Consider the following 17,550-nt stretch of genomic DNA (forward strand, 5'->3'; position numbering starts at 1 on the left):
CTGGTAATTTCCAGTATGTCTGCTGCAGTATTTTCTTTATTAACCCTAATAGATGTATTCAGGTGGTTAAACTCTTTTCATGAGCTGAATAACTGACTTTCTCCTCTTCTTTCCATTTCCGTAGGTTGTAGAATGGAACTTCTGGATAAAACAATCAATAGCTACCTTGATGTTTGGCTTGGACCCAGAGGTAAGATTTGCCAGAAATTAAATACATAAATAAAACTGTTATTGAAGTGCAGATACGAGAGCATAAGAAATAGCTTCCCTCTTACATCCTGACATTGACAGGTGACTTTCTTTAGTATCTGCACAGCATCAAAATCTATGATTCTGTAATAAACAAAAAAGTCTATCGAATGTTTCTGATCTTTTGACCTGAAGAGCTGCTAATTTTTCAGCTCTGACAATCATAGTGCTGTTCTTCTTGTTGTTAGTCTTAGTGAACGACTTATCCCACTCAGAACTTTGCTGTCTTTTTTTTTTAGGATTTAATAATAAATTTTATTAAAAAATCTTTTTAAAATTTGTATTTGATGAAATAAAGATACTCTTGCCCTCAAAACTAGAGCTGCTGAAGAGTTTTTCACTGAAAAATCTGTAGTTTTTGGAAAGCATTGCTTCTTTGAAATTATTCTTTTTAAAGAAACAGTGGGGTTTGGGTAGGTTTTTCAGTGGGAAAATGTCTAGAGGTGGAGAAGAGCAGTCCTGGTCAGCACGAGGAAGGGAGAGGCAGTGGGACTGGGACAGGCAGTGGTCACCTGGTGAGGGCATCCTGGTAGGGATGGCCCTGTTCCACCTGGTCCAGACCATGGGGGATTCAATACCAGTGTCCCATACAGAGCGTGCATAGCAGTGCTGCTCGGTGGCATGTGCTTTCTTCCTCTGATGGCTTTGGTACCATCTTTTCTACCTCTTTTTTTGTCCCAGTGGAACTCTGATGGTGGTGCCACTTCCTCACAGGACAAAGTCCACAGGAGGTGAAACAAGCTGCTGATCCTTCAAAGTGTGTTTTCTGTTTGCTTTTAGGAGCTCAGTGCCCTTGCTGCCCAGCTCTTGGTACAAAGCCCATTTAAATTAGTCTGCATCTTCTGATACAACATATTGCATGTGCTGGCATATGGTCTGTATTTGTCATGTCTCAAAAATAATGAACCATAAAGGTGGCAAATCCAAACAATTCCCCAGCTTTCTCAACTGCTTCCCAACCTACATTTTAAGACCTCATTTCTTACTTTCAGCATCCACATATGACTCCCTTAACATTAAATAGAGACTGTGAATGCCAGCAATACTTGAATTTAGTTCGTTTGTGGTTTGATAAACTTGGTTTCAATCTTTTGGGCTGACCTTAGTGAGAGCAGTGAAGTACTGGGCTGTTGCTGGGGATGGACAGCAGAGTTGTGGTTCAGAAGCATGATGCACTTGTCCCAAGTGTTCCCCTGAAACCCTCTCATTCAGGGTGGTTTATGTGTTTTTTGACGTGTTGCCAACTGGGCTGGTTAATCAGACTGGACTGGCTGCTCTGTGCCTCATTACCCATACAAGGACTCCAAAATTTAATCCTTTTGAGTAGCACACGTGCAAGCTAATTGGGTTAGTATTGATTAGAAAATAATTATCAGGATCATCCACCGATAAGGACAAAGGTATCTGCTTCACTCTTAGCTTTGCTGGCTGTGTGAGGAGATAAGGTGGGTACTACTGGGAAAGGATGGGTTGAGAGAATAAGGGAAGAGGTTGTTGAAGCTTTTCTTTAAAATTGAAGCTCCTCTGTGTTATTCAAGATGGGTTATGATTCTGAATGATTATTTAGAAATAATAGCAGGAATGGTTTAAGAATATTTTTGCCTTAGGAAGAAAATTATTTCTGCTTTCTTTAACAACTGCATAACTAGAATCTTCTTGTTTGCAAAGGTTGTTTGTAATTAGCAGTGTGGCCCTTAATAAAAGGACTTGCTGCTCTTCCTTCATCTTTCGCCGGTATTCTGGTGTGAGAAGCGTTTTGGGTTCAGCTCTTTCTGGATTTGTTCGACTCTTCCCCTTGCAAAAAAGGTCTGAGTGTTTGTATGTTTTTGTTTGTTTGTTTCAGACCCCAGAGTAAAAGGATGGCTTCTTCTGGAGAACTATACACCTACCTTTATCTTCTCAGTCTTGTACTTGCTAATCGTATGGCTCGGACCAAAGTACATGCGGAACAAGCAGCCGTTCTCGTGCAGGGGTATTCTAGTGGTCTACAACCTTGGACTTACACTGCTTTCTCTGTACATGTTTTATGAGGTAGGAGAAAAGGGGTTGGGTCGGGGTTACTTTGCAATATCTGTTTTAATTGTGTTGGCCTGCATTGAACATGCTTTCTGAGGACAGTCCTCTCAAACCTGGGGAAACATCTGCAGAAATGTTGCCACCGTTTCTTCAGTGTCACTTCTCAGGGGAGAAACCCATAGTTGTAATGTCACCTCTAAGGATGGCATGAACAAAACCTTGCCTCAAACGTCTGTGCTGACCTTGGTTAGCGATGTCTCAAACGTGCTGCTCTGGCTCGGGGCAAGGGAAAGACCTGATCTTTGAGCATGAACCTGGCTGCTCCTTCAGTGACTCCTCCTTGCCTGGAAGTCATGCTCAGCGTGGTTGTGCTGGTGGATTGTACAAAGTACTTTGTAGCGAAACTACCGCTTGATTTGAAGTGCAAAACGTCTTTTATTTAGATGTGTTTAATTATGCACGCACTCTTCGCATCTGTTTCTGTGAGCTTGCCATGGCTTCTCTTGTGTCCTCTTAGTTCTGCTCAAACAATTGCATCAGCGCCGCTGTGATTCATCTGTTTCTTGGAAGTTAAGATCTGAACGTAGAAATATATTTCAAACTGGATTGGACTTTTTGTGGACTTATTTTCTTTCCTAACAAAACAAAGATTTAGGCAGTATAAAGTTTTCCACTGCCCAGAGAGCACTTCAGCTGCTTTTACTCAGAATTGTATGTTTTTATTAAAGTGAAAATGAAGGACTATGGAAGTGTAAATAAGAATGTGGTCAGAAAATTATGAAGTGTGTGGCTTTAATGTACAGAATATTCTGGCTTGTTTTTAAAAGCAATTTCTCCTTCCTCTAAGGGGAGATTTCATTTCAACATGCAATTACAAGCCTGAGCTACTACTAATCTTTTCTTTTTCTTTTTTTTTTTTTTTGGCATTTGCTTAGACATATATGCAAGCCATAATTCTTCTTTAAGTTTGTAGTTATTTCTCTAGTGTTTTACAAGGTGAGTGGTTAGATAGGAAGCAATTTACATTTAAAGTTATTTCTTTTGTGTAGTGAATTGTCAAAAATTACTGAGTTGGTTTATTAAGAACTTCGATACTTAATTTTTTGGGGGGGAGCAGTTTTGGATTCAGTAGGTACTTGGAACGTATACTTGCTGTGCTTACATTTCTAACTTCTCTGTCAGGGTGTTACAATCCAGAAAAATTTATCTGATGATGTGTTTAATTTGTCTAAAAGTAGTGTTGCTGTGGACTTCATGTACATCATCTGCATTATTTTATGCAGATACGGTTTATAATTACATAATAATCTATTGTTTTGACCTCCAATTATGTTATTGAAGGTCTACAAGTGCAGACTTTCCTTCCGTTGTACTAAGTGTGGATAAAACTCTCAAGGTAGCCAGTCATTTTCCCTTGAATACTTGGAATAATACTCATAATTTCCAAATGAAAGTTATGGGAACATACTTCCATGTTACAAATCCTACTGATAAATGTAAACAACAGAACAGATCTGAACTGTTGGTCTTATAAATGCCTTTTTCCTGCTAACAATGAACTGGTTACCAAGAAAAGACTATTTATGCTGAAGAAGTCCTCCTACTTGTAACCAGCTGAACAACTTTGAAGTTGTGAAGGCACGAGACAACTAAAATACAGTGAATATTAAGGCTCCTCCTTCCTACATAGTGAAACACTGTACATCAAAGTGAATATTGCTGTTAGTGCTGCGTTATCTGCCTGGAGGTGTTCACTGGTGGTGGTGTAAGTACTCCTCTTTATGAGTGGGAATACAGGAAGCTACAGTGTTATGAAGACCATTAAACTCACCATAGTTGCATGAAATGTGTTTGAAATGTGTTTGGCAGCACATACGAGCTAGACGTGAGGGCAAGCGATGGATCCCTTAAAAATGAGCCGTGCTGGCACGATGCCGCGCTGCCTGGTGTTTGCAAGGAGAGAGCCAAAGGGACAGGGGAAAAATATTATCAGCTTCCTGCACGTCCAGGTATGTCCTCCTCTAGCTGTAGTGCCTCTGCAATTACCTGTGTTGGTGCAAAGCAGGCAATACCCTTGCTCAGATCACGTCAGTCGTGGAAATTTGGCTTGGAAGGATTAACCATACATCAGTAGCACTTTATACTTACTCACTTTTAAGAGAAAATGGCAAAGAACAACATTCAAAAAAGAGATGTAACTCCCTCTTCTCTTCCTTATTGTCACTTTGAGTTTCAGCTGGATTAAGCTTTTTTTTTTTTCAGTCTTAGTTTGAGGAGAGTCATAAAACATCACCACTTACAAACTTGTTTAGTGGCCTGTCTAAAAATAAGCTGCTTTAATAGCTTGTGTCTGATACACCTGAAACCTTGCTTGGGAGTTTTTCCTGACTAATAGCTGTGGTGGTTCAGGTCATGATTCAGAGCACCACAGCTTCGTTTAAATATTATATGACCAAAACAAGATGTTAAAGTGAGCTAGGATGAGAAAGATGACCTATTTGGTTTTCTGACCTTTACATCTGAATGTTTGTATGCAATAATGTGGGGAAAAAAATTTTGCATTGTAGGATTTGTATAATTCTAGTTATTGTGCACTTGCACCATTTGCTCTACTGATGTAATATAATATAGCCTTATTTTAAAGTCAATAGATATCTAATACCTCTTATTTGGAATTCCTAAGATAGTCGTTTCTGTGTGTACTTGCTATAACTTATTTATTTGGGCATTTAATGGCTGCGCTGGGTTCTGGTTCCAGCAGAACAGAGTAGTGGGCTGTGCTTCTCCCAGAGAATATAAAAGGCAAGGCAGACCTGGGGGAGTGGGAGAAGTTTCTCCAGACTAACCTGTCACTCCCATACCTCAGGAAGAGGGGACATTCATTAGGGGCAAACAACAAGATTTTATACCTGTTTATCCCTGGAGGGGTTCAAGGCCAGGCTGGATGGGGCTTGGAGCAACCTGCTCTGGTAGGAGGTGTCCCTGCCCATGGCAGGGGGGTTGGAACTCGATGATCTTTAAGGTCCCTTCCAACCCAGACCATTCTGGGATTCTGTATAACTCTACAGTGCTTGGACTTTGAGGGGAAATAGCGCTCCTGTCTTGGGCCGGGGCAGCAAGGGGTGTCTTCTCCACCGCGGTGGAGTGGAGTGGCTGGCAGTGGCCTTACAGGAGGTGGATTACTGGCCCACTGGCTGGCATGTCTGTGTCTGAGGGAGCCATGGGAGCAGTTGGAGCAGCACAGCTCCATCACCCGTGCTGCTGCTCGGCGCCAGACCACGAGCCCAGTCGTCATGCAAGGCCGTGAGTCAGACCCGTGCTGTTCTACTCGAGTCTCAGCCGGGTGACTTGGCAAAGAGCCCCAGGTACCCAGTTCCACAGCACCCAGACCTGCTTCGTTTTGGGGTGTGTGTTAGCAGAACTACCCCAGTGACCTGGACTGGCCAGGCTTACAGTCAAGAAAACTGGTCAGTGATGAAGGCTCACCTCCTTAACTGATCTCTTTACTGCCTTTCTTCCTTCTTCTGAAAAATCCCTTCCCTACGGAATCATAGAGTCATATGGCGTTGGAAGGGACCTCTGGAGATCATCTACTCCAGCCCCGCCGCTGGAGCGGGTCTACCTAGAGCAGGTTGCACAGGAACGTGTCCAGGAGGGTTTTGAATGTCTCCAGAGAAGGAGACTCCACCACCTCTCTGGGCAGCCTCTTCCAAAATCTGCCTGAGCAAAGTCTCACATGTTCCTGGTGAGGAGGAGGTGGGTGTGCTGCAGGAGGAGTATCCCGAGCCGTGCCCTGCTTGAGGAAGAGGGGACCCGGTGGAGAGGTGGGTGGCAGCCCTCTCTTCCCTCTCCCCTTCCCTTCTCTGCAGTCCCGAAGCCCTTATCGCTGTCCTGAGGTGACTGCCTTCGTGTAGAGATAAAATTTCCTATCTCTGCAGACATTTGCTTCCTTTGACCAGACACGTGAACTTCTGCTTCTTTTTGCTTTAATCTGATTCTGCTTTGAAGCCCGTGAAGCCGTGACAGCGTGATGGGTCCCTTATCTGCCCCTCTCCAGCGAGTCTCAGGCTTTGGTTTTATGGTGAGAAAACCAAACCCTCCCCAGAAATGCCTCTTCTACAGCCCGGTCAGACTGGAGTGAGCCTGCTGGTTTATTTTGGTAGCAGGGTTTATAAAAGATGCACATGCTACGGCACTTTAAATAATTCAGCAACGGAATTACAAAATGAAAGCAAGATTAAAAAAAATAAAATTTCAGCACAGGGGAAGGAAGTTAAGAGTTGCAAAAGAAAAGCAACTTTAAGCTGCAGGGTTTTCCCTGGAGCTGAAGGACTCAGCATTGACTTTGAGTACCATCTTAATTGGCTTATGAAGGAGCTGTCTCTTTTTGTGTCGTTTAAAAATCACGTACTGTGGTGAAAATTATTCTCGTCAGCCTTTTGGAGACAGGCTCGTTTCTGCAGAGGAGATACGTCTGTGGTTGTGCATCAGCGATGCCATTAGCCAGCCTGGGCTCCTGCCAGCCTGAAGATGAAGGACTTCTTAGGGGCGGAGGGCAGGGAAAGGTTGTCCCAAGCCTGAGGTGTCTGAGGAGCCCTCAGCCCATCACTGGGAGGATGAGGAGCGCGGGGCGAGATGAGACCTGCTGTGCCGTAGCTGTAAGGGGGGGTTAGAAGCTCCAGCCATCCTGGAAGCAGATCACAACAAGCGTGAGGAATGACTTAAATGCAGGAGCTGGCAATTCATGACACCTCCGTTTATTGTTTTCTCGGTGGCACAGGAGCAGGTCGTGGTCAGGTCCCGGAGTGGCCCATTGATTTTTGTGTTGTGAAGCCTCCCAGAGCACGTGCTGAAAGTATCATGGGTGTCAGAAATAGTGGTGGCAGGCGAAGGAGCAGCCGGCTCACTCGGGAGAAGGGTTGTCTGTGTGTGCTGTGTGTTGCACCAAGCAAGGTTTGCGGGCAGCGATAGCAGCTTTTCACCATTTAGTTCCTCCTGGAAAGGGAGGGAATAAATTATTTTTGTGACTATGCTGTTTATATGGTGAAAGATACTATTAGTTCCTACCAATGTATCTTTGCTTTTTGAAGCCCCTGTGGCTGTGAGATGGCAGCTCTTAGCTTATTATTATGTACTCTTCTGGAAACAAGGGAGTCCTTGGGTTTAACTGTAGCTACCTAGAGCCACACTCCTGCTTCAGGTAGTGAACCTGTATCTCTTGCAGGGAAGGCTCTTTGGGTTTCTCTGTGCCAGCCTTTACTTGGGAGAAGTTTATGGACCGCAGCGTGAGCGATGGATGCTGTTTGGATGAAGATGCCTTTGCCCTTGAGAGAGGTGGGACCCATCCAGGCACCTTTGGTTGCCTCCTGCTTCAGGTGGTGAACCTGTATCTCTTGCAGGGAAGGCTCTTTGGGTTTCTCTGTGCCAGCCTTTACTTGGGAGAAGTTTATGGACCGCAGCGTGAGCGATGGATGCTGTTTGGATGAATTGCAGTGTAAACATTGTGATTATCCCTCTACTCCTAACACTTCCTTGAACTTTGAGAACTGCACGAAAACATCTGTAAGCTCTTAACGACACGATTGCAGCACAATGTGGTCTTCTGTCCGAGGGACTGGACTTCTGTCCTTCTGTCCAGGCGCTCACCCAGCGGCACAGGCTCTCCCTCCGTGCCCTAAGAGTTGCTGCTGGTCCAGCTTGAGTGGGGCTATGGCTTTGAAACTGGTGTGCTTGGCACAGCCGTGCCTGCCTTACGGCCAGGAGAGGAGTCCTCCCGGGGCCACGTTCCCTTTGCTGCCTGGCTGGAGAAATTGCTGGGGTCCACCGTTGATGCGCACGGCTGCCCTACTCTCTCTGTGGCAGGGTGGTTATTGATCTATCTCTAGTACACGAGATGATTCCATGTCTATATGTTATAATTACATGGCTTTTTTTTTTCTTGCTTTTTTTTCCCCTTAAATAGTAGCAATAATTCTGAAGGTCAAAAATAATGACCTAGGCTGACTGGGTATTTTAAAAGCTAATTTAGGAGGAAAATGAGGCATGAAAGAAATAACATTAGGAAAAGGTAGATCATTTAAGTGATGATCTTTGTTATACCTTGTAGAATTAGCTTCCTGTTCACAGTTCTGAGCAGCATTCGATCGTCCCAGTTATTGTAGTCCTTTAATCAAGTGTTCATTTTAAATGACTTACAGTACAGAGAGTTTTCCACTGTGGCTTTGCAAGGCCTTTTTTTATTCTGCAGGAGCGTAGATAAGGCCGAAAACGGACAGCTTGCTTGTGCAGGGTATCTGTCTCTGCCTTTAAAACTTTTTTTGGGATGCGTAACAATTCTTTTTTTCACTTGGGAATCATCTAAATTTGTTGCTGCTCTCCTTCTGCCATTCCCCAGGGGAAAAACATCCTTATAAACAACATCCAGCGATCCGTCCTGTTGCGATATTGAAGGGGGGGCTTGCTTCTGTCCTTGCACCCTCTCCCTCCTCCCATCCCACCCTCATCCTGCCTCTCCACCTCCCTCCCACCTGTGAAAGGATAGGACATGGACATCCAGCTTGCCTCTTACTTCTCCGGAGGTTTCAGCCGGTCCCTCTTGGCGATGGGCTCCCCATCATCCTCTTGTGACTAATAGCTGGTCATTGCTCTTCAAAGGAATTCCGTCTCGTTGGAGGTGTTATTTGTTGTGCCAGGAAGTCAGGCAGGCAACAGCGTGTCCTGCAGAGGAAGTCACTTGTACTGGGAAGGACGTAATGTCCTCGGGATGAGGGAATTTTTTAAAAAGGTCTTGAAGAACTGCAATACGGTAAAACATCAGTGGCTCGCTGTCAGGGGCAGCAAAACTGAAGATCTGCTCTGCTACACGGTTGAAAAAAAAAGTTTTAGTCAGTTCTCTGTGTATAAAAGGTCTTAAAAATATAAATTTTTCTTTCCAAAAATAATCAGAAGAAAAATGTATTTATTTTGGTCATTCACTTTCTCCAACAATAAGATCATCAGCCAAGAAGGAAAGATATGTCTTGAGACTCTGTCCGGAATATGACTGTGCAAAACGCACACACGGTGTGGGATAAGTGGGGATAAGGTGCTACATCCTATTTTTGTTCTGATATACTCCCATTTTGGAAAAATTTGTTAATTCCCCTCCACTATGATTCCATCCCTGCTTGGATTGAAGGTCATGCCGCACTCGGGTGCCCATGAGTCTCTGGACACCAGATGTCTCGGCAGAGCTGCTGTCGAGGTTTGCGTGAGCTGTGGGGTGCAGCCTTCTCCCCAGATGACACTTTATTCTTTATTCTCAGCTGGTGACGGGAGTATGGGAAGGAGGATACAATTTCTTCTGTCAGGACACGCACAGTGGAGGAGAAGCTGATATGAAGGTAACGTAATCAAGACTTATGGCTAATAATGTTTCAGATTGTCCGCTTGTGTCTAAGTGGAGAGAGGAACAGTATTGATTATGTGGATTTTGTTCAAGCTATATCCTTTTTTCCTCTTTTTACAATACACTGGACAATAGTGTAGTGACAGGACAAGGGGTAAGGGCTTTCAACTGAAAAAGGGGAGAATTAGATTAGATACTAGGAGGAAATTATTTCCTGTGAGGGTGGTGAGGCACTGGAACAGGTTGCCCAGAGAAGCTGTGGCTGCCCCATCCCTGGAGGGGTTCAAGGCCAGGCTGGATGGGGCTTGGAGCAACCTGGTCTGGTGGGAGGTGTCCCTGCCCAGGGCAGGGGGGTTGGAACTTGATGACCTCTAAGGTCCCTTCCAACTCTAACCATTCTGTGATTCTGTGACAATGCATTATCAAACATAATAGTTAATCTACAGTATATTCATGGTTGTTGTTTTGGTGAGTGATTATCTGTAAGTTTTCAGGTGTTACCAGGTCGAAAAACAAGGACTTGGTCTTCAGAATGTATCCAGTCGTTGTGGGGTGACTCCCCTTCTCTTTCTGAGATGTGGTGATGATTTTTTCTGGTCGCTGTTTAGACCTCTCCTTTACAGAGAGCACTGAGGGACTAAGTCTAGTTAAATATTTTCTTGTTTCTCTCAGGACACCCCAGGTGCACAGCAGTAGCCTCATAAAACAGTCTTTATCATCCTGTTGTCAACTGTAGCTTTGGGCTTGTACCTAGCTCTCCTACAGAGAGACCTGAGGCTGCTGAGGCATTACAGAAGATCTCAGCAGTGTCTTCAGTTCAAGTAGTGCAGGACAGAATTTGGATTTTACTTAGCTAGCAAAAGGGATTAAAGCCCCCACAACGTGCAATTCTTCTAAAACTTGTTTCCTCCTTTCTAGATCATACGTGTCCTCTGGTGGTACTACTTCTCCAAACTCATTGAGTTCATGGATACCTTCTTTTTCATTTTGCGGAAAAATAATCATCAGATCACTGTTCTGCATGTCTACCACCATGCAACGATGCTGAACATTTGGTGGTTCGTTATGAACTGGGTGCCTTGTGGTCACTGTAAGTACTGGGTTATGGTGGGGAACCCTTGCAACAAGGGCCTTGTTTTGGTTTTATTTTGGTCAAACCAAACTTCTCTGGTACCTTCAGCTGCAGGATCTGTTCTGTCCCATAGCCAGCTGCTTTGCTGAATTGAAACTGTTGCAGACAGTTGCAGGTATTAAGGTGCCTGCAGAGCCTCTAGAAAAGGCATGCCGATGTGGCTGGCATCTGCAAGATGGCTAGTAGTGACTCTTGTCCTTGTATCTGTCAAGTTCACTTGAGATGTTGCTTTCTTAATTTAATCTCATTATACCGGTAGCTATGACAAATTATTTCAATTAAAATCTTGTACCCCAAGCGCTAATGAACTTGACTGAATACATCTGAAGGGAAAGATTTCCATGTCTCTCTTGTCTAAATCCTGCTGACCTCTGGCTATCTCGCTTTGATTTTTTTTTTTTTATTTATTTATTTTATTTCATTGCTGTTAGCCGGCATCTAGTTTCCAAACTGCATTAGCGTGGCTTAGCTGTGGTTCAGATGTCCAGCCTATAGATACTGGCTTTGCTGAACCCTCATCCAAGAGAAACCTTTTCAAATCCGGTGGATGTGAACTGCTGGCAGTGCAGACCGAGAGGCTGGGTTGCTCAGGAGTCTGCTTCCTGAGCCAAACAACATAGAAACTCGTATTTGTTTCGTGTTGTCAGCACAACAGTGAGTAATGCTGGACTTCTAAAAAGTGTGCGTCTGGAACCACATTCTCCTCCAGGGAAGTCAATCCCTGTTTATACAACAGTCAAAAGTGCAGATACTTGGAGTCCCATCTTGTGTTTGTGTGGTCTTGAAAATACTTTTGTGCTATTTCTAGCCATGTGTTTTTTTCTTCTTCCTTTCCAAGCTGTATGTTCTGCTTGGTCATCACAGGACCATGCAGCTTGATGTTAAGCTAAAAGTTTCTTTAATGAGTAAAGGTGCTGTAAACAAGGAGAAATAAAAGAGCTAACTTGCATTTTCTGACTATATCTGTTACTTTTGGTTATAAATGACAAGATAGGCTCCTGCCCGGAAGGAAGTGAAATAAACCTAAAATTAGATGGGCGAAGCTATCGATCGTTGGGTGTGTTTATGTGCCTCCTTTTTATCGGCTTCCTCAGTTCCCTTGAGAAGCCAGAATGGAGATGTGAAAAAAGAATAAATCAAGGAAACAAAACCAGAAGGCTGGTATAAGCTGCACAGCTGCAAAGCAGCTCAGCCACGCCGTTGGGTGAGCAATAAAAAAATTCAGACTGAGGGGAATGGAAATCTCTTGCCTTTCTTCTAAGAAAAATCATATTTTAAATAGTAACATTTTGAACTTGTTATTTTTGTAGATTCTGTGAAACAGCGTGTTCCTGGTAATGCAGTGTACTTTCTTTTTCCTTTGCCCCTTTTTTTAGCTTACTTTGGTGCCACACTGAACAGCTTTATCCACGTCCTCATGTACTCCTACTACGGATTGTCTGCTGTTCCAGCAATGCGTCCTTATCTGTGGTGGAAGAAGTACATCACTCAGGGGCAGCTGGTGAGTGATGAGCTCTTCAGGGCCTCAGCAGGCTCTCGTGTCAGTGATGGGCTCCTCTTGTCTTCGCTGAGTTGCACAATTTTGGCAGGAGGTAGAAGAAAGGAGAATGAAGGCCAGTGCCTAAATCACCTTGGAGATCCAGCCTCTGCACCTCCCTTTGCTCTGTTTTCGGGGCGATGGGGAGCTGGAGGCTGATGGTGTACAAGGTCAGGAGGATCTTTCTCCACCTCCCCGTGTGTTGGTCGACTGTTGGCTGAACATGAGCCAGCAGTGTGCCCAGGTGGCCAAGAAAGCCAACAGCATCCTGGCCTGTATCAGGAACAGCGTGGCGAGTAGGGCCCGAGAGGTGATTGTCCCCCTGTACTGGGCCCTGGTGAGGCCTCACCTTGAGTACTGTGTCCAGTTTTGGCCCCCCTACCATAAAAAAGACATTGAGGTGCTGGAGCGGGTCCAGAGAAGGGCAACAAAGCTGGCGAGGGGTCTGGAGCACAAGTCTTATGAGGAGAGGCTGAAGGAACTGGGGTTATTCAGCCTGGAGAAGAGGAGGCTGAGGGGAGACCTTATTGCTCTCTACAACTCCCTGAAAGGAGGGCGTAGAGAGGTGGGGGTCGGTCTCTTTTCTCAAGTCACAGGCGACAGGACAAGAGGAAATGGCCTCAAGTTGCGCCAGGGGAGGGTCAGGCTGGATATTAGGAAAAATTTTTTCACTGAAAGGGTTATCAGGCATTGGAATGGGCTGCCCAGGGAGGGGGTTGAGGCACCATCCCTGGAGGTGTTCAAAAGACGGGTTGATGAAGTGCTGGGAGGTATGGTTTAGTGATGATGCTCCTTGTTTGTTGTGTGGGTGTCTATTTTTGTCAGTTAGGTTGACGGTTGGACAAGATGATCTTTAAGGTCCCTTCCAACCTAGAAGATTCTGTGATTCTGTGATTCTGTGTGGTGTGGCCAGTTGTATTTGGGAGTCGCAGCCCTGGGTTTTCTGGGACTCGCTAGCCAGGGAGGAGGGAGAAGCTTTTCTTCCAAGCCTGTTTGAGCTAACGCCTTCTTCTCTGTACTTGGTTGCTGGGGCTGGTGTTGAGATGACAGAGCAGAAAGCAAGAGCAACGCAGTGCCCAGCTAACAAGGCCCTTCATTCTAGTCCTGCGGGACAAAGGCTTTTCTGTCTCACTTTTGCACGCAGTTGTAAATGGTTTATTAAAAACTGTTCAATATTTCTGGTCTCCTTCTGCACTTTAAATGGGCAGATTTTTTTCTCTTGTAATTCTGTGTTGGACTCCTTGCATCCCGTTTGTATTGTTTCCTGTGTGTGCAGTGAGGAAGCCCGAAGGCCGTGTACTGGAGGTGAAAAGAACAACAAAATTAAGCAATACAGCACAGACTGTAGTGATACTGCACGAGAACCAGGTTTCAATGTGTGTAACATGTCAGAACACCACAAGGAAATGTGCATGGGGTTTCTGTCTTCCCCATTTTGTAGGTGGGGAAACTGAAGCCTAGAGATAAAGCCTTTTTCTTATTTTCCCCCGACCTTACCCCTCCTTAGCCCCCACTCAGAGCTGTGAATATATTTAATAACATTTGCTGGCGATGATTAATAACATTTGCTGCCAACAATTCGGTGTTGATCCTCAAAATCTTTTATGGTTTTTTTAACACTCTTCCTTCCTGATGGCAGGCAAAGTGTTGTAGCCGTGGGGATCGTTGGTTAGTGGGGGTGGAGGGATGGCTTTGCGGTTTGGTTAGTTGGTTTTTTGTCCTTCCAGATTAAGGCTCTATTCCTCGTGCTGGTTATTTGTGTGCTACAGAGTGCAAGTGTCTGGGTGCTTGGGCTGCTCCCCTGGCTATTCTCAGAGCTGCTTTCGCGTCCCTGCCTGCTCTGCCTGCGTAGCTGTTAGGGCAGCAAAACAGCAGAGCAGAACACAACAGTCTTTCCCTTTTTAAATAAACATTCCCTAATCTGGTAGCCTTCGTGTAAGGATGAATTTTGCCTAAGGCCCTCTGCAGCACTTAAACTCAAACTCTGTTTTTTCCAGAAGAGATAATTGAAGATAATTAAACCCCGGTCCTCCTCCCTGCCTCCCCAGCTTCCCTGCAGCCTTTTCCCCCAAAATTCTTAGGCTGGATCTGTGTGTAGACCCAGTGACCCCAAATCTCTTTTGCAGCTGAGGCAGTGAGATGCAGATCTACTCTGTTAGGATGGTAGAGTCAAACCCCAATGAGCTCTCACTAGGAAGAAGGTGGTCTTTTTTTTTCCTTAGTATATTTGTAAATCAAGTCTACTTAAGTTACTCCAATGGTCTAAAATGGAACAATATTAATCAAATAAAAACCACTTAAACAACAGAATACCACAATCTGAGTGAATGTCTGCTAACTTGGGTTTGAACTGATAGTAAGACAAAGATGATAAACTTGTCAGACACACAGTATTACATACTTTTGACTTGTTTTGGAAATAAATAATGAGAATTTGGTCACTAATGGCTTTTTTTTCCTCCTTGCATTAATGTGCTCCATTTGTCTTTTTTTTTTTTTTTTTTCTCTCTCCCCAGACTCAGTTTGTCCTGACAATCTTCCAGACCAGCTGTGGTGTTGTTTGGCCGTGTGCATTTCCTCAGGGATGGCTGTATTTCCAGATTTCTTATATGATTTCTTTGATTATCCTCTTCACAAATTTCTATATTCAGGTAAGAGTAATATTCATCGACCCTTTGTAGCATTCTGCTGGCAGCATCTCGTTGGAAAGCTGTTTGCAGAAAGATGTGCTTGAAATGCCCTTTTGCTATCTTCCAGTAACACACATACCTTCTCAAAGTGCTACACTTGTTGGTCTGCCCTCCAATTTCCAATCTTCTAATGTTTTGTATCCGGAATTCAGACCGATTAGGAATTTCAGTAAGCAGAGTGGCACAACGAGGCATTTTACTAATGCAATTTTAACTGCGGATAAGGGAGAGCTTTATGTAAGGAACAGCTTTCCAGTCTGAAAGAAGCCAGCAGCCTGTGAAGCACCCCAAGGAATTGTTCATTACTGTACTTACCAGGGGAAATGCTTGTATAATATCCAAGGAAACTTCCCAAACTCACAGAAATCTAGTTTTGGCTCACCTTTGCAGGCATTTGTTTGTATTTCCGTATGGAAAAATAAGCGTTTCGAGTTGTGTTTCTACAAAACTGATTTCCTGTCTGAACAGATCCAGGCTTGGTTTGTGTTGTTCTGGGTAGTTCATAATCAGGATCTGTGCAAAGATGGACCCACCTTCAGCAAACGAAACCAACACAGCCTACTGCCCCCAAACAGGCAAACTCCATTATGTATTTTAAATGTCTCTTGAAAGATTTGAACATTTTGGGTCTGGGAAGAGTGAGTCATGGGGGGAAACACAGCAGGCTTCCCTATCTGATCTTCTGGTGCTTCTTAAAATCAGTCCCGTGGCTCATAATCACTTGCTGCATATGAACATGCTAATTAAACACGACAGTATTGCATCACTTAATCATCAGTTTTACTCATATTTTAACTTTTAACCATGTAACTTTCTTTCACACACACATATTTTGGGAAATATGCTCCTTTTGACAAAGACTAATTCATGTGTGTCTTTTCCCTGTCTCTAATTTTTGTTTGATGTCCTGAGCTGCCCTGATCCTCTTTGTTTTTGCTTCCCGTGTTGGCCAGTGCAAATTCCTCTCACGTTTGTCTGTGAACTCCCCTGACTGTCCTTGTTTACCCCCGGCCTCTTTTGGCTTTGCTTGAGATAGTCACCTGCAGTGCATCAAACCTCCTTCCTCACTTGTCGTTTGGAGCGTATTCTTCTGCCATGGTCTGCTCATAAAATCGCTTCCCTTGTTTCTAATTTACTGTTAACCTGGCACTACCCATGCTACCATCACACTTTTCTTTTCCAGTGAACTCATTCTCTCTCCGTGATGAATGAAAGGCGTGTTGTAGCCTCGTACACAAAAAATGGTGGAGCTTGTTAGACTCTGCCACCGGCCCGAGGTCTTTAAAAGTGATGGATGCAAGTTTACTCCTGAGTTTCTTGAGTCACTGTGAGGAAGCGGTTATTTCTATCTGTCTAAGCAAAACCACGTGTCTTTCCTTATATTCTAGACTTACAACAAAAAGGCGTCCTCGAGGAGGAAAGAGTATCAGAACGGCTCCGCGGCCACCGCGAACGGGTACACAAACAGCTTTTCTTCCCTTGAGAACAATGTGAAACAAAGGAAACAAAGGAAGGATTGAAGACCAAACTGAAAAACCATTTTGATAACCCCAACAACAAAATCATCTGATTGTAAGCACAATAAGAGTTGTGCACTAATACTCTAACAGCTACTGTAACTATTCCTGCCTAGAATAGTGTGATTTATGTAGGACTTAACCAGTGCAAACACCCTAGAAACCATATACAGAACATAAAAGTAGGTTAAAGTTTTAAAAATAATTCTGGGCTGTCACTGACCCCGCTATAGACTGTGGAAGGGAGTATTATCGTAGTATCCGACACTGCTGTTGCCTTACTAGTCAATATGATAGGTGCTGAATTATGATTCACAATTTGAAAACACTGTAATCTAAACCTCCATTTTTTTTACTGTAGTTCATGCATGTGATTGTAGAGGTAATTTGTACGATGCTGGTTTCAGTAGATAAAACACACATGCCTTAAATTAAAAAGCAGGGCCCAAAGCTTATTACTGGTTTAAAAATTAGGGTATGTTTCAACTTTTCAGTTGACTGACTTTTTATTAAAAAGTCATTTAAAAGAATCCATTGGTCATTTTACTGTTCTGTGTGTGATACACGACGTTGTTACGTATCTCTTACGCAACACAGTGAAATTGGAAATGGGCGCATTTAGTTTTGTATATTTGGCTTTAACTGACTAAACAGTCACAAACCAGATGGAAAAGTTATTTTACCTTTTTAATAGATCTTATTTTTTTATTTGAATTGTGTCACTAGTGTAAAATTAATCGGCACTTACACAGTCCAGTAAGACTTAAGTATTGTCTCTAAGGTTTAGAGTATGTACAGGGTGGACCCATCTTTTCTTTTCTTTTCTTTTCTTTTTAGCAGGCTTCCCTATCTGATCTTCTGGTGCTTCTTAAAATCAGTCCCGTGGCTCATAATCACTTGCTGCATATGAACATGCTAATTAAACACGACAGTATTGCATCACTTAATCATCATATTTTAACTTTTAACCATTTAACTTTCTTTCACACACACACACACCTCGAGTATTGTGTCCAGTTCTG

At 43.8% G+C, this 17,550-nt stretch overlaps 1 protein-coding gene across 5 annotated transcripts in view; it reads left to right on the top strand.

Moving 5' to 3' along the window:
* Positions 1–17,340, top strand: part of ELOVL5 (ELOVL fatty acid elongase 5) — a 39,224-nt gene extending 21,884 nt beyond the window's left edge. For all 5 annotated transcript variants that reach the window (XM_014948967.1, XM_014948971.1, XM_014948969.1 and 2 more), the window contains exons 2-8: positions 125–190; positions 2,093–2,280; positions 9,570–9,647; positions 10,571–10,742; positions 12,161–12,285; positions 14,838–14,972; positions 16,400–17,340. In XM_014948967.1, coding sequence (XP_014804453.1) covers positions 133–190; positions 2,093–2,280; positions 9,570–9,647; positions 10,571–10,742; positions 12,161–12,285; positions 14,838–14,972; positions 16,400–16,531 — 888 coding nt within the window. In that variant the 5' untranslated portion in view covers positions 125–132 and the 3' untranslated portion in view covers positions 16,532–17,340. The remainder of the gene's footprint in view (positions 1–124; positions 191–2,092; positions 2,281–9,569; positions 9,648–10,570; positions 10,743–12,160; positions 12,286–14,837; positions 14,973–16,399) is intronic.
* The last annotated feature ends 210 nt before the right edge of the window (positions 17,341–17,550 follow it).

The sequence above is a fragment of the Calidris pugnax genome, unplaced genomic scaffold (assembly GCF_001431845.1).
Source record: "Calidris pugnax isolate Ruff unplaced genomic scaffold, ASM143184v1 scaffold141, whole genome shotgun sequence".
In the NCBI taxonomy this organism is placed as follows: Eukaryota; Metazoa; Chordata; class Aves; order Charadriiformes; family Scolopacidae; genus Calidris; species Calidris pugnax.